This window comes from Mustelus asterias, chromosome 19 (genome assembly GCF_964213995.1).
Source record: "Mustelus asterias chromosome 19, sMusAst1.hap1.1, whole genome shotgun sequence".
In the NCBI taxonomy this organism is placed as follows: domain Eukaryota; kingdom Metazoa; phylum Chordata; class Chondrichthyes; order Carcharhiniformes; family Triakidae; genus Mustelus; species Mustelus asterias.
In genome coordinates, this window is record NC_135819.1 from 80,442,444 (window position 1) to 80,456,627 (window position 14,184).

At 49.1% G+C, this 14,184-nt stretch overlaps 1 protein-coding gene across 6 annotated transcripts in view; it reads right to left on the reverse strand.

The window, feature by feature from the left end:
• Positions 1-14,184, reverse strand: part of frmd4a (FERM domain containing 4A) — a 395,474-nt gene that overhangs the window by 162,158 nt on the left and 219,132 nt on the right. For all 6 annotated transcript variants that reach the window (XM_078235965.1, XM_078235964.1, XM_078235961.1 and 3 more), the window contains exon 5: positions 7,256-7,340. In XM_078235965.1, the coding sequence (XP_078092091.1) occupies positions 7,256-7,340 (85 nt within the window). The remainder of the gene's footprint in view (positions 1-7,255; positions 7,341-14,184) is intronic.

Here is a 14,184-nt window from a genome sequence, read left to right on the forward strand (position 1 = left end):
CAGGTACAGGGAGAACGTGCAGACTCCACACAGACAGTGACCCAAGGCTGGAATTGAACCCGGGTCCCTGGCGCTGTGAGGCAGCAGTGCTAACCACTGTGCCAGCGTGAATGGACTTCTGATTAAGAAACTGATTTCTTAGCGAATTCACGGGTGCGCCAGCCACAGACCAGACGTAAATCCATCAAAATGGCCCCCACACGAAAAAGGAGCCACTCGGCCCATCAAGCCTGCTGTACCATTCAGTATGATCATGGCTGAGCTTGGGTTTCCACTTTCCCACCTATTCCCGAACTCCCTCGATTCCCTGAGGTCAGAAATCTGTCTATCCCGTCCTTAAATCTATTCAACGACACAGCAGCCACATCTTGGGAGCAGAATTCCAAAGATTCACAACCCTTTGAGTGAAGTACTTTCTCCTCACCTCAAGATCGAATCCCTCTCCTGAGACTGTGCCCCCATGTTTTAAACTTAAATCCGGGAGGAGGAAGCGATTGGGGTGCAGCTTAATTTGTGAACACAGCTCTTTAATTTGAATGCTTAAATCACTTCTGCCACTTGAGCAGTTCACAGAGAACAATGGAGAGCTGGGAGTGCTTGTAATCTAATGCATCCAAAAAAAACCCACAATCTACACCCACAAGATTAGGTTTCATTTAAACCTGAAAATGAATTGCATTGTGAATGTGAGAGGGGTAATTTCATTTCCCCTTGGGTCAAAGTTTATGTGACAGTGGTTGCCAAAGCAGAGGGCATTCTGAGCCGTGAATACTTGCTGATTTTCATTGTAGACCACCAAAAACAACTGTAAGGCCATCACTGCACGTTTTGCAGAGTGGGCTCTGGTCTTCATTCCCACACTCAGGGTCCCTTTTCCCCCACAATGTTTTCCTTGTTTTCTCTCCTTTCCTCGCGGCACTGACTCACTCTGGACGGCTGTTCGCTGAGCTGTGACAGGCTGACAATGCCTCATCAATGAGGTGTTTCTCATGTATGCACTGGGTGAATTCTGGCCAGCACTCTTGACTGTGTGAGGTTCGTACACACTGCATTCTGTTGTAACCTGTCTCCCAATTCTGTGGGTTAGCACTGCTGCCTCACAGCGCCAGGGACCCGGGTTCGATTCCTGGCTTGGGTCACTGTCCGCTTGAAGTTTGTACGTTCTCACCGTGTCTACGTGGGTTTCCTCCGGGTGCTCCCAGTTTGCTCATGCCCTCCAAAGATGTGCGGGTTAGGTTGATTGGCCATGGTTTCAGGGGGGATTAGCAGGGTAAATATGTGGCGTTATGGGGATAGGATGGAATTGTTGTCGGTGCAGGCTCGATGGGCCGAATGGCTTCCTTCTTAGAAAGAACTTAGAAACCCTACAGCACAGAAAGAGGCCATTTGGCCCATCGAGTCTGCACCGACCACAATCCCACCCAGGCCCTACCCCCATATCCCGACATATTTACCCACTAATTCCTCGAACCTACGCATCCCAGGACACTAAGGGCAATTTTTTAGCTTGGCCAATCAACCTAACCCGCACATCTTTGGACTGTGGGAGGAAACCGGAGCACCCGGAGGAAACCCACGCAGACACAAGGAGAATGTGCAAACTCCACACAGACAGTGACCCAAGCCGGGAATCGAACCCAGGTCCCTGGAGCTGTGAAGCAGCAGCGCTAACCACTGTGCTACCGTGCCGCCAACTGTACTGTACTGTAGGGATTCTATGAACCTCACCCACACCTCGCAAGGGGGCAGGGAGAGGGGGGCAATTTTAACCTGACTCGCTGGGTGGGAAACCCGCAGGAGAAAAAGTGGCAAATGGAGTTCTATCCAGAGAACAATGAGGTATCTGGGAAAGGCTAACAAGGCAAGGGAATATTCAATAAATACTGAGAAGGGCAGAGGACCAGAGGATCGTGGAGTTCATGTCCAGGTAGATAAAAGTGGTTAAGAAGGTGTAAGGAATTTGGAAGTTAATGAGGTTAACAGTGAACTTGAGGGGAAACTGAAAATAACAAATATGTTACAAGATTAACAGGCGTCTAGAGGAATAATGAGATATTATTTGCCCAGTAACAAGATTAGCAGGCATCTAGGGAAACTGAGGTGCGAATTGCCATATCAGAAACATTGTTTATCAGAGATCAGTGGGGCGATACAAAAGGATAACTTCTAAAGGGAAGGAATTTTAGTGATAGCCAGCCAAAGCTCCAGGGTGGGGTATCAAATCAGCTGAACAACATAACTGCTCATTGGGGAAGGAGGCTAGTTTTCACTGCAGCAGACAGACACAGAGGTCTGTTCCATCTGACATGGCGGCACGATAGCACAGTGGTTAGCACTGCTGCTTCACAGCTCCAGGGTCCCGGGTTCGATTCCCGGCTCGGGTCACTGTCTGTGTGGAGTTTGCACATTCTCCTTGTGACTGCGTGGGTTTCCTCCGGGTGCTCCGGTTTCCTCCCACAGTCCAAAGATGTGCGGGTTAGGTTGATTGGCCAGGTTAAAAAAAAATTGCCCCTTAGAGTCCTGGGATGCGTAGGTTAGAGGGATTAGTGGGTAAATATGTGGGGGTAGGGCCTGGGTGGGATTGTGGTCGGAGCAGACTCGATGGGCCGAATGGCCTCTTTCTGCACTGTAGGGTTTCTATGATTCTATGATTTCTATGACATTTAGAGTCACAATCGATTGCAGATATTCTCTTCCACAAGACACAGTTTTGTACCTTCGCAGGGCCAGGATAAGATGATTTCCCAGACTTGGCCATTTCATTTGATTTTGATTTGATTCGATTTATTATTGTCACATATATTTACAGTGAAAAGTATTGTTTCTTGGGCGCTATACAAAGCATACCGTTCATAGAGAAGGAAAGGAGAGGGTGCAGAATGTAGTGTTACAATCATAGCTAGGGTGTAGAGAAAGATCAACTTAATGCAAAGTAGGTCCATTCAAAAGTCTGACAGCAGCAGAGAAGAAGCTGTTCTTGAGTCAGTTGGTGCGTGACCTCAGACTTTTGCATCTTTTTCCCGAAGGCAGAAGTTGGAAGAGAGAATGTCCGGGGTGCGCGGAGTCCTTAATTATGCTGGCTGCTTTGCCGAGGCAGTGCATTTGAGCTGCACTGTGTGGTAACTATGAGCTGGATTTGACTGACAGAGTTACTAAAGTGAATGTTTGGGGAAAAGGGGTGTCTCAGTGAGTTCAGGGAACGTGGGAATATTCTGGGAACAAGAGGCAATTTCAGATCAAACGGTGTGATTAGTTATTAATATACTTTCTGTCATTGGGTATATTAGTCTTCTCTGTAGTGCGTTTTCCTTTTATTTTACTTTACTAAATACTCTTTATTGATTGTGTACACAACGACCGGACTGATTCCTCACTGGGTTGTATTTTGTTCCTCACATTATTCCAAAGAAATACACACCACTAAGAATCAGTGTTTCAAGTTATCCTTCGTGTCTGCGTGGGATTTCCTCCGGGTGCTCCGGTTTCCTCCCACAGTCCGAAAGACTTGCTGGTTAGGTGCATTGGCCATGCTAAATTCTCCCTCAGTTTACCCAAACAGGCGCCGGAGTGTGGCCACTCGGGGTTTTCACAGTAACTTCATTGCAGTGTTAATGTAAGCCTACTTGTGACACTAATAAATAAATCAATAAACTTTAAACCCAGTTTGCTGAACTGAATGTATGGCGTACAAACTCGCTCAGAACCTGGTCTGACCTTCTCTTTGTTCTGGATCTTACTCTAAGATGCAACTCCCAATCCAAGCGGAACTGCTGCCAGTCCGAAACCAGCAAAGCCTGGTCGAAGCCTCCTTCAGATGACTCGATGGGCCAAATGGCCTCCTCCTGTGTCACAATGAGTCTATGTTATATATTCATAGCGTCAGTTTCAGTACACGAGGAGGCCATTCAGCGCACCGAGTCCGTGCAAGCTTTCTGCAGAGCGATCCAGTCAGTCCCACTCCTCCGCTCGCTTCCCCAGCCCTGGAGGATTTGTTTCCGCCAAGCGCTCATCCGATTTCCATTTCAAATTATTGACTGTCTGTGTTTCCACCCCCCACCCCCATCATGGGCAGCATGTTCCAGGTCATGAACAGTCTCTGTGTAAAGAAGGTTCTTCCTCATATTCCCCCCCACCCCATCTCTTGCCCAAAACCTTAAGTCTGTGTCCCCCCTCGTCCTTCACCCATCGGCAAATTACCTAGTTCACCTTGATTACCTGTAAAGACTCGCATTCCAACCATTATCTTGTAAATTGAGTTTGTGTCTGTATATGCCGTGTTTGTGAACACAAGTCTCACTCACCTGAAGAAGGAGCGACACTCTGAAAGCTTGTGCTGCCAAATAAACCTGTTGGACTTTAACCTGGTGTTGTGAGACTTCTTACTGTGTTCACCCCAGTCCAACGCCGGCATCTCCACATCATGTGTCCAGCAGCACAGCAAGGAGCCCCGTGCATAGAGTGTGGTCTGACTACATTGCGGTACCAGCTTGATGCTGTGCTTGACATAGAACCATAGAACAAAGAACAGTACAGCACAGGAACAGGCCCTTCGGCCCTCCAAGCCTGCACTGATCTCCTCTCAACCTCCGTCATGCACTGATCATGATGCCTGTCTAAACTAAACCCGGATGCACTTACGGAGTCCGTATCCTTCCATTCCCATGCTATTCATGTATTCATCTAGTTGCCTCTTAAATATCGCTATCGTACCTGTTCCCATCACTTCCCCGGGGGGGGAGGGGGGTTAGATGTTCCTCTTGGGGGTGGGGGGGGTGAGTGAGGCCAGACCATTCTCTTGGGGGGGCGGGGGGGATGAGAGAGGCCAGATCGTAGTCTGGGGGGGGGGGATAAGTGAGGCCAGATCGTTGTCTGGGGGGGGGGGCGGAGCAGGGGGGGAATGGGTAAGATGTATCTCAGGCGCAGGGGGGGGGCAGACGGATCTCTGGTGGGGGGGTCTGCTGCCACTCTGTGAGCGATCATTGGGGGGGAGGGGGCAGGGGTCGCGATCGGTCTGGGTAGTGGGGGGGGGGGCTGGATAAGGGGGACAGCGATGTGTGTGGGTAGTGGGGGCGGGGTAGATAAGGGGGACAGCAATGTGTGTGGATAGTGGGAGGGTTGATAAGGGGGACAGTGATGTGCATGGGTAGCGGAGGGGTAGATAAGGGGGACAGTGATGTGTGTGGGTAGTGGGGGGGTTGATAAGGGGGACAGTGATGTGTTTGGGTGGTGGGGGGGTAGACAAGGGGGACAGTGATGTGTGTGGGTAGCAGGGGGGGGGGAGATAAGGGGGACAGTGATGTGTGTGGGTAGCGGGGGGGTAGATAAGGGGGACAGTCATGTGTGTAGGTAGCAGGGGGGGTAGATAAGGGGGACAGTGATGTGTGTGGGTAGCGGGGGGGTAGATAAGGGGGACAGTGATGTGTGTAGGTAGCAGGGGGGGTAGATAAGGGGGACAGTGATGTGTGTAGGTAGCAGGGGGGGTAGATAAGGGGGACAGTGATGTGTGTGGGGGCCATCGCTCCCACGTTTCGCTCCCGGGCCGCTTTCTCTGCTTTCTGCGGCTCGGGAGCGATCTGACGTGGGCGCGCTTTTTCAAATTTTTTTTCTAACTGCGCATGCGCAGTTCAGAGCTCCGATCGTTTCAGCCGCGCTAAGCCCCGCCCACAGCGCGAATGGGACTGGAGATGGCTGAGTGTGTATGGGGGGGAGCCTGAAAACAGATTTCTAAGTCGGATCTGCATTACGCCCAGATTCAGCACTGAGAATGAAAATGGTAAAATCGGGCCCCTAATCTTGTAAACCTCCATCAGGTCATCCCTCAACCTCCGTCGTTCCAGTGAGAACAAACCGAGTTTATCCAACCACAAAATCCCTACAGTGCAGGAGGAGGCCATTCGCTCCATCGGGTCTCCACCAACTCTTTGACAGAGCATCCTCCCCAGGCCTTATCCCCATAACCCCACCTATTTATCCCACTAATCCCCCTAACCTTCACATCTTGGGACATTAAGGGGCAATTTAGCATGGCTAATCAACCACATCTTTGGAATGTGGGAGGAAACCGGAGCACCCGGAGGAAACTCACTCAGACATGGGGAGAACGTGCAAACTCCACACTGTCACTCAAGGCTGGAATTGAACCTGGGTCCCTGGCGCTGTGAGGCAGCACTGCAAACCACTGTGCTCCGTTTTCTTGGTGAATTGATAAAGCAAGTTGGGATTATGGCTTTTTAGCAGGGTAAAATGTATTCACGACAATTTTATGACTGGAATTAGATCATTTCATTCATTGCTTTCATTTGGTACCAATGTGTCACTTCCCTGAACTTCCCATTCTTCTCCAGATGATTTGATATTCCATTCAGAGCTCAGCTGAACTCAGAACGCGCAGAGTCATCTATTACTCTGACTCAATCCCTCCCAGGCCTCAGAACTCTGCAACTCACACACTCTGCCTGCTGGAAGCTGGCTGAAACCTAACCACAAAATGACTTTGGAAAGATTCATTGCCAGGACATCTGGGTGGCTGGCAAGATCAACATTGACTGCCCATCTCCAACTGCCCATGGGAAGGTGGCAGCGAACCTCCTTCTTGAATACAGTTGAGTTGCTCGGCCATTTCAGAGGGGAAGTTATGAAGCAACCACATTGCTGTGGGTTTGGAGTCACATATAGGCCAGACCGAGTAAAGACACCAGATTTCCTTCCCTAAAGGACATTGGTGAACCAGATGGGTTTTTCCGATAATGCAGTGGTTCCGTAGTCATTTCTACAGAGTCTGGCTTTTCAGCCCAGCTTTGTTGAATTAATTGAATTTATATTTTGAGCAGCGTGGTGGGATTTGAATTCTTGTCCCCGGATCAGAAGTCCAGGGTGACCAACACAATCACGATTTAAAGAGAAAATGCTGGAAAATCTCAGCAGGTCTGACAACATCTGTAAGGAGAGAAAAGAACTGGCATATCGAGTCCAGATGATCCTTTGTCAAAGCTAAAAGGCAAAGGGTCATCTGGACTTGAAACGTCAGCTCTTTTCTCTCCTTCCAGATGCTGCCAGACCTGCTGAGATTTTCCAGCATTTTCTCTTTTGGTTTCAGATTCCAGCATCCGCAGTGATTTGCTTTCAGTCACTCTTTAACATCACTGGGCTACTGAGCTTCATACATCTCTTGTAGTCTTTCCAAACTCTGTAGTTGTCTATGGACTGGACTTGGTCAATATTATAACAGAGATTGCCACTGGGGACACACTCTTACCTTGTAGATACACGACTTTGCATTCAGAAAGAAAAGTTCAATGGTGGCATTGTCCTTCAGGTAAGCAATGCTTTCGATATAGAACCTGTAAAGGAATTGAGAGCTCAGTGTAAGCATTGTGGAGAAATAACCTTCCCTCCCTTCACAATCTCTCATTCAGCGTTTCATGCTTTAACTTTCCATTTCTCAATTCTCTAACATTGAGTCCCGCTGCCCTCTGAAGAGTGAAGTCAGACTAACTAACCGATTGATACGCCGTCAGATCCTCATTACAGAGACCTCAACACAGCCACAAACACTCGAAAGCAGAAGAGACATCGGAGGATGTCAAAAATCGGTGTCGATCCCATTTTGGGTTGTATTTTGTTGAAAAAAAAACCCCCAGATAATTCTAATTGTAGACATTAGTTTTCTTTATCGTCACCGTTTCATTTCTAGTTGTGCGTTTATTGATGTATATGCCTGAGGATTGCTCAGCTCAACAACCCCATCCCCGCTCATGCCGCAGAATTGAAACCTTTGCCTAAAGCGAGAGTAATACAATGTCACTGTGACCTTACTCGTTACTAAGCAACTTGGAGGGGAGTTCTCTGGCAATATCATCATGGAAGACACTTTAATGCTGGCAGTTTTGCGGAATGCTTCCATCTGAAAGGTGATTCTTTTACCCGGCTGACCTGTGGGGCGGGATTTTCCACGCAACCTGCCGCGTGTTTCGAGGTGGCCTGCCATTGGCCGGCGGCAGGATTTATTGGTCTCGTCATTGCCAATGGGGTTTCCTCGCTGCCAGTAAACCCGCGGTGAGGGATGTGCCATTGGTGGGACTGGAAAATCATGCCGGCATGAACAGCCAGAAAATTCCAGCATTAGATTCTGCCATCATTACCAAACAGCAGAATTCCACCGACCTTGCTCCCAATCAGTTGGTATGGGGGGAGAAGGCTGTTTTAATAAGGACCGGGCATTACACTCTGCACTGACAAGCGCTGTTCCATTGACACAGACTTTGTCAGGGTATTGGCCAACATTCCTCACTCACGCAGAACCATCACAAAGAGACCATGTGGTCATTCTTCCATTGATTGCCTGGGGAGTTGGTTCTGTCAAGTTGACAGCTGCCTTTACACAAAATACAGAGCTGTCGAAGCTTCAAAGGCCGACCACTGGAGGGAATGTATTTCAGGACAGCCTGAAGATGTGTTGCTATTATAAAAATACAGACTAATCCCTTTAAAGCTACAAGGCTAATGTTTATAAACAGGCCCATCCTGGGGTCAGTTGCATTGTTGTCCATATCCCAAAATCCACCACTATCTTTGTTTCCCTTCCTCTGATGGGAATTTGCTATTGTTTTCAATGAAGAAAATGACAGGCCTGTATTTATTTTTTTTAAGTTTATTTATTAATGTCACAAGTAGGTTTACATTAACACTATAATGAAGTTACTGTGAAAATCCTCTAGTCGCCACGCTCCAGCACCTGTTCGGGTACACTGAGGGAGAATTTAGCATGGCCAATCCACCTAAACAGCACGTCGATGGACAATGGGAGGAAACCCACGCAGACATGGGGAGAACTTGCAAACTCCTCACAGACAGTGACCCAAGCCGGGAATTGAAGCCGAGTCCTTGGCGCTGTGAGGCAGCAGTGCTAACCACTGTGCCACCGTGCTGCCCGTAGCGCCTTTCAAAACCACCGAGCATTCCAAAAGGTCAATGAAGCACCTTTGAAATGTGGTTACTGTCTTAATGTAGGAAACATGACCATCAACCTGTGCACAGCAAGCTCCCACAAACAGCAATATAGTAATGACCAGATAATCTGTGTTGGTGATGTTGATTGAGGGATAAATATTGCCCTGGACACATTGGGCTGAATCTTACCCTCCCCCGCAGGTGGGCTTTGAGGTTGTGGTTTGGGGGGGGGGAATGTAAAATGGATGGGATTCCCCCTGGGAACCTATCCATCCAAACCCAGAAGTGATTTCATGCCTGGGTGGGCAGTGCCATGTGCAGGAAACCCGCCCATTCACGCCACTCAATGGTCACTTCAGGGCCTTTCCCACCTAGCCTCAGTTTCTAGGCTGGCAGGAGCAGGTGGGCAAGCGACATTTACACTTTCCCCACCTTGGGTGGGAAGGGGGGGGGGGGGAAACACCTCACTTTGAAGGCTCCCTCCGAGTTGGGGTGCCCTTCCTCCTGGGCTGTTGGAACTCTGGAAACCCCTTACTCCCGTGGTCTACCCCCAGTTGTTGCGATCACACCCATCCCAACCCCCCAGTGATCCCACCCTCTGGGACTCACCTTTTCAAAGGCCCCAGGACTTTGCCCCAGGCAGAGCGCTGCAGTACCGCTTGTAGCCACTGCAGCGCTGTGTCTGGCTGGGTTGAAGGGTTGTCAGACATACTTCCTCCCGCAGGCTGATGGAATACCTGCCAACTCCCACTGCCAATCAACACTCGAGTGAGGCTGTGCGTAAGGCACAGACTCTCAGGATGGAGAGCGATGATCACTCACCATCCTTAAAATTCTACCCTCGGGATAATTCCCCCGTTGTTCTTCAAAATAGCACTGGGGGATCTTTTATATCATGGGGCTTCAGTTCAACATTTCGTGCAATAGCCAATGCAGCACTCCCTCCGGTCGGTACCGGAGTGTTGGCCTGGATTTCTACATCCAGCAGTGGGAATGAACTTCAGAGACACGCGTGTTACACACATGTGTTAACCACATCTGACACACTGACAATGCAAGTCATCATAGAAACAGCACGGTAGCACAGTGGTTAGCACTGCTGTCTCACAGCGCCAGGGACCCGGGTTCAATTCCTGGCTTGGGCCACTGTCTGTGTGGAGTCTGCACATTCTCCCCGTGTCTGCGTGGGTTTCCTCCGGTTGCTCCGGTTTCCTCCCACAGTCTGAAAGGCATGCTGGTTAGGGTACATTGACCTGAACAGGCGCTGGACTGTGGCGACTGGGGGATTTTCACAGTAACTTCATTGCAGTGTTAATGTAAGCCTACTTATGACACAAATAAATAAACTTTAAAAACTAAAAAAATAGGAGCTGCAGGGGGCCCTTTGGCCCTTCGAGCCCTGCTCCACCATCCATTATGAAATTGGCTGATCATCCAACTCAATAGCCTGACTCTGCCTTCCCCCCATATCCTTTGATCCCTCGCCCCAAAGTGCTGTAGGTATCAATGATATCAAAACACGTTTGATATTTGTGCTTGCACTATATCGTCAGTCTGTTAAATATATGTATAATCTGTAGTGGGATTTTTATGTAAATGTGTGATACTTTAACAGGAGGGAGAACTCAGTAAACACGATTTGCTAAAATGAGGGTCAAATATTGAAAGTTCTCGAGCAGAAATGTCCACATTGTGCTTACGCAGCTGCCTTAGACATGGCAATGTTCATATACTCAACAGCTTCTGGACTCAACTTCCCGTTCATTATTATCAGCTTGTTCAGACAGCTCCCAGCATCGCCGCTCTTGGTAATCCCCGCTGAGGGAACGAGGGGGAATCGGAAACACCAGCAGGAGAAGAAGTGCTCCAAGGGGATGAAGATCAAGGTCATTCCAACCATCTGGGCTCCACTGGAGGCACGGTGGCACAGGTGTTAGCACTGCTGCCTCACAGCTCCAGGGACCCATGGACCCAATTCCAGCCTCGGGTCACTGTCTGTGTGGTGTCTGCATGTTCTCCCCGTGTCTGTGTGGAGTTTCCTCCGGGTGCTCCGGTTTCCTCCCACCCTCCAAAGACGTGCGGGTCTGGTGGATTGGCCATGGCAAATTGCCCCTCAGTGTCAGGGGGATTAGCAGGGTAAATATGTGGGCTCACAGCAATAGGGTCTGGGTGGGATTGTTGTCGGTGCAGACTCAATGGGCTGAATGGCCTCCTTCTGCACTGTCAGAGTCTATGATTCTATTCTATAATTCATTCGGAGCTTCCTGTGGGATTACAGTCCCATAATGTTTAACAGAATTCCGTTTGCATTTAGAACTGCGTGGGATGTGATTCCCCTGGTAATCCCAACGAGGTGGCTGTCCACTGAGGAGAGAGAGTGAAACAGGCCCACAACTCTCTGGTGTTTAGAAGAATGTGATCTCATTGAGAGAGATTGAGGGAAATAAAAGCAGAACATGTTGGAAAAGCTCAGCCGATTAGGCAGCATGGGAACACCACCACCTGCAAGTTCCTGTACAAGCCACACTCCATCCTGACCTGGAAATATATCACCATTCCCTCGCAGTCGCTGGGCCAAAATCCTGGAACTCCCTCTCTAACAGCACTGTGGGTGTACCTACACCACATGGACTACAATGATTCAAGAAGGCAGGCCACCCCTACCTTCATAGAATCATAGAATCCCCACAGTGCAAATGGAGGCCATTCAGCCCATGGAGTCTGCACCAACAACCATCCCACCCCAGGCCCTATCCCCACAACCCCACACATTTACCCCACTAATCCCTCTAACCTACACATCCCCTGATACTAGGGGGCAATTTAGCATGACCAATCAACCTAACCCGCACATCTTTGGACTGTGGGAGGAAACCGGAGCACCCGGAGGAAACCCACGCAGACATGGGGAGAGCGTGCAGACTCCACACAGACAGTGACCCAAGTTGGGAATCTTCTCGAGGCAATTAGGGATGGGCAATAAATGTTGGTCTAGCCAACAATGCCCATGTCCCATAAATGAATAAAATAAAGCCTGTTATTATGTTGGTATTCTGAATGCTGATGAAACGTTAACTCTGTTTCTCTCTCCACAGATGTTGCTAAAACAACTGAGCATTTCCAGCGCTTCGTGGTTTTATTTCCGGTTTCTCGCATTTTTGCCCGGGGGGGGGGGGGGGGGCGCGCAAGGAAGAGAGAGAGAGAGAGAGAGGAGGAGAGAGATGAGGAATGTCTTCACTTTGAGGGTGGAGAATCTTTGGAATTAACGTCTCCAGAGAGGTGTGGTTCCTCAGTCACTGAGTAGATTCATGGACGCGGAGGAGTTGGGTTGGCCGGGGGTGGGTGTCAGTACGAGAGTTACCCAGTGGTTCCTATTCTTCTAACTCCTGCTGAAAGGCAGTCCGATCCATCCAAAGTCTGTGATTTAAATTGGGGTTTTGGATGATTCCCAGTGCAGGGCAGGGCCCTGGAGAGGTGGGAACCACCTGAGTAATTCTCGCACAATCCTCACACTGGGACCTTTGTGGACTGGGTGGCACAGAAACTCTTTGGGGGATCTGCAGGGTACACCACAGGTGACACTAAGATAGGTGGCAGAGCAAAGTGTGCAGAGGACACTGAAAGTCTGCAAAGGGATATAGATAGTCTAAGTGAATGGGCGAGGGGGTCTGGCAGATGGAGTACAATGTTGGTAAATGTGAGGTCATCCATTTTGGTAGCAATAACAGCAAAATGGACTATTATTTAAATGGTAAAAAATTGCAGCATGCTGCTGTGCAGAGGGACCTGGGTGTCCTTGTGCAGGAATCTCAAGGAGTTGGTTTGCAGGTGCAGCAGGTAATTAAGAAGGCAAATGGAATTTTGTCTTTCATTGGGAGAGGGATGGAGTTTAAAAACAGCGAGGTTATAGAACATAGAACAGTACAGCACAGAACAGGCCCTTCGGCCCACGATGTTGTGCCGAGCTTTATCTGAAATCAAGATCAAGCTATCCCACTCCCTATCATCCTGGTGTGCTCCATGTGCCTATCCAATAACTGCTTAAATGTTCCTAAAGTGTCTGACTCCACTATCACTGCAGGCAGTCCATTCCACACCCCAACCACTCTCTGCGTAAAGAACCTACCTCTGATATCCTTCCTATATCTCCCACCACGAACCCTATAGTTATGCCCCCTTGTAATAGCTCCATCCACCCAAGGAAATAGTCTTTGAACGTTCAGGTTATGTTGCAGCTGTATAAGGTGCTGGTGAGGCCACACCTGGAGTACTGTGTACAGTTTTGGTCTCCTTAGTTGAGAAAGGATATACTGGCACTGGAGGGGGTGCAGAGGAGATTCACTAGGTTGATTCCGGAGTTGAGAGGGTTGGCTTATGAGGAAAGACTGAGTAGACTGGGGCTATACTCATTGGAATTCAGAAGAACAAAGAACAAAGAACAATACAGCACAGGAACAGGCCCTTCGGCCCTCCAAGCCCGCGCCGCTCCCTGGTCCAAACTAGACCATTCTTTTGTATCCCTCCATTCCCACTCCGTTCATATGGCTGTCTAGATAAGTCTTAAACGTTCCCAGTGTGTCCGCCTCCACCACCTTGCCTGGCAGCGCATTCCAGGCCCCCACCACCCTCTGTGTAAAATATGTCCTTCTGATATCTGTGTTAAACCTCCCCCCCTTCACCTTGAACCTATGACCCCTCGTGAACGTCACCACCGACCTGGGGAAAAGCTTCCCACCGTTCACCCTATCTATGCCTTTCATAATTTTATACACCTCTATTAAGTCCCCCCTCATCCTCCGTCTTTCCAGGGAGAACAACCCCAATTTACCCAATCTCTCCTCATAACTAAGTCCCTCCATACCAGGCAACATCCTAGTAAACCTCCTCTGTACTCTCTCCAAAGCCTCCACGTCCTTCTGGTAGTGTGGCGACCAGAACTGGACGCAGTATTCCAAATGCGGCCGAACCAACGTTCTATACATCTGCAACATCAGACCCCAACTTTTATAATCTATGCCCCGTCCTATAAAGGCAAGCATGCCATATGCCTTCTTCACCACCTTCTCCACCTGTGACGTCACTTTCAAGGATCTGTGGACTTGCACACCCAGAATGAGGGGGGATCTTATAGAAACATATAAAATTATGAAGGGAACAGATAAGATAGAAGCAGGAAGGTTGTTTCCAGTGGCGGGTGAAACTAGAACTAGGGGGCATAGTCTCAAAATAAGGGGA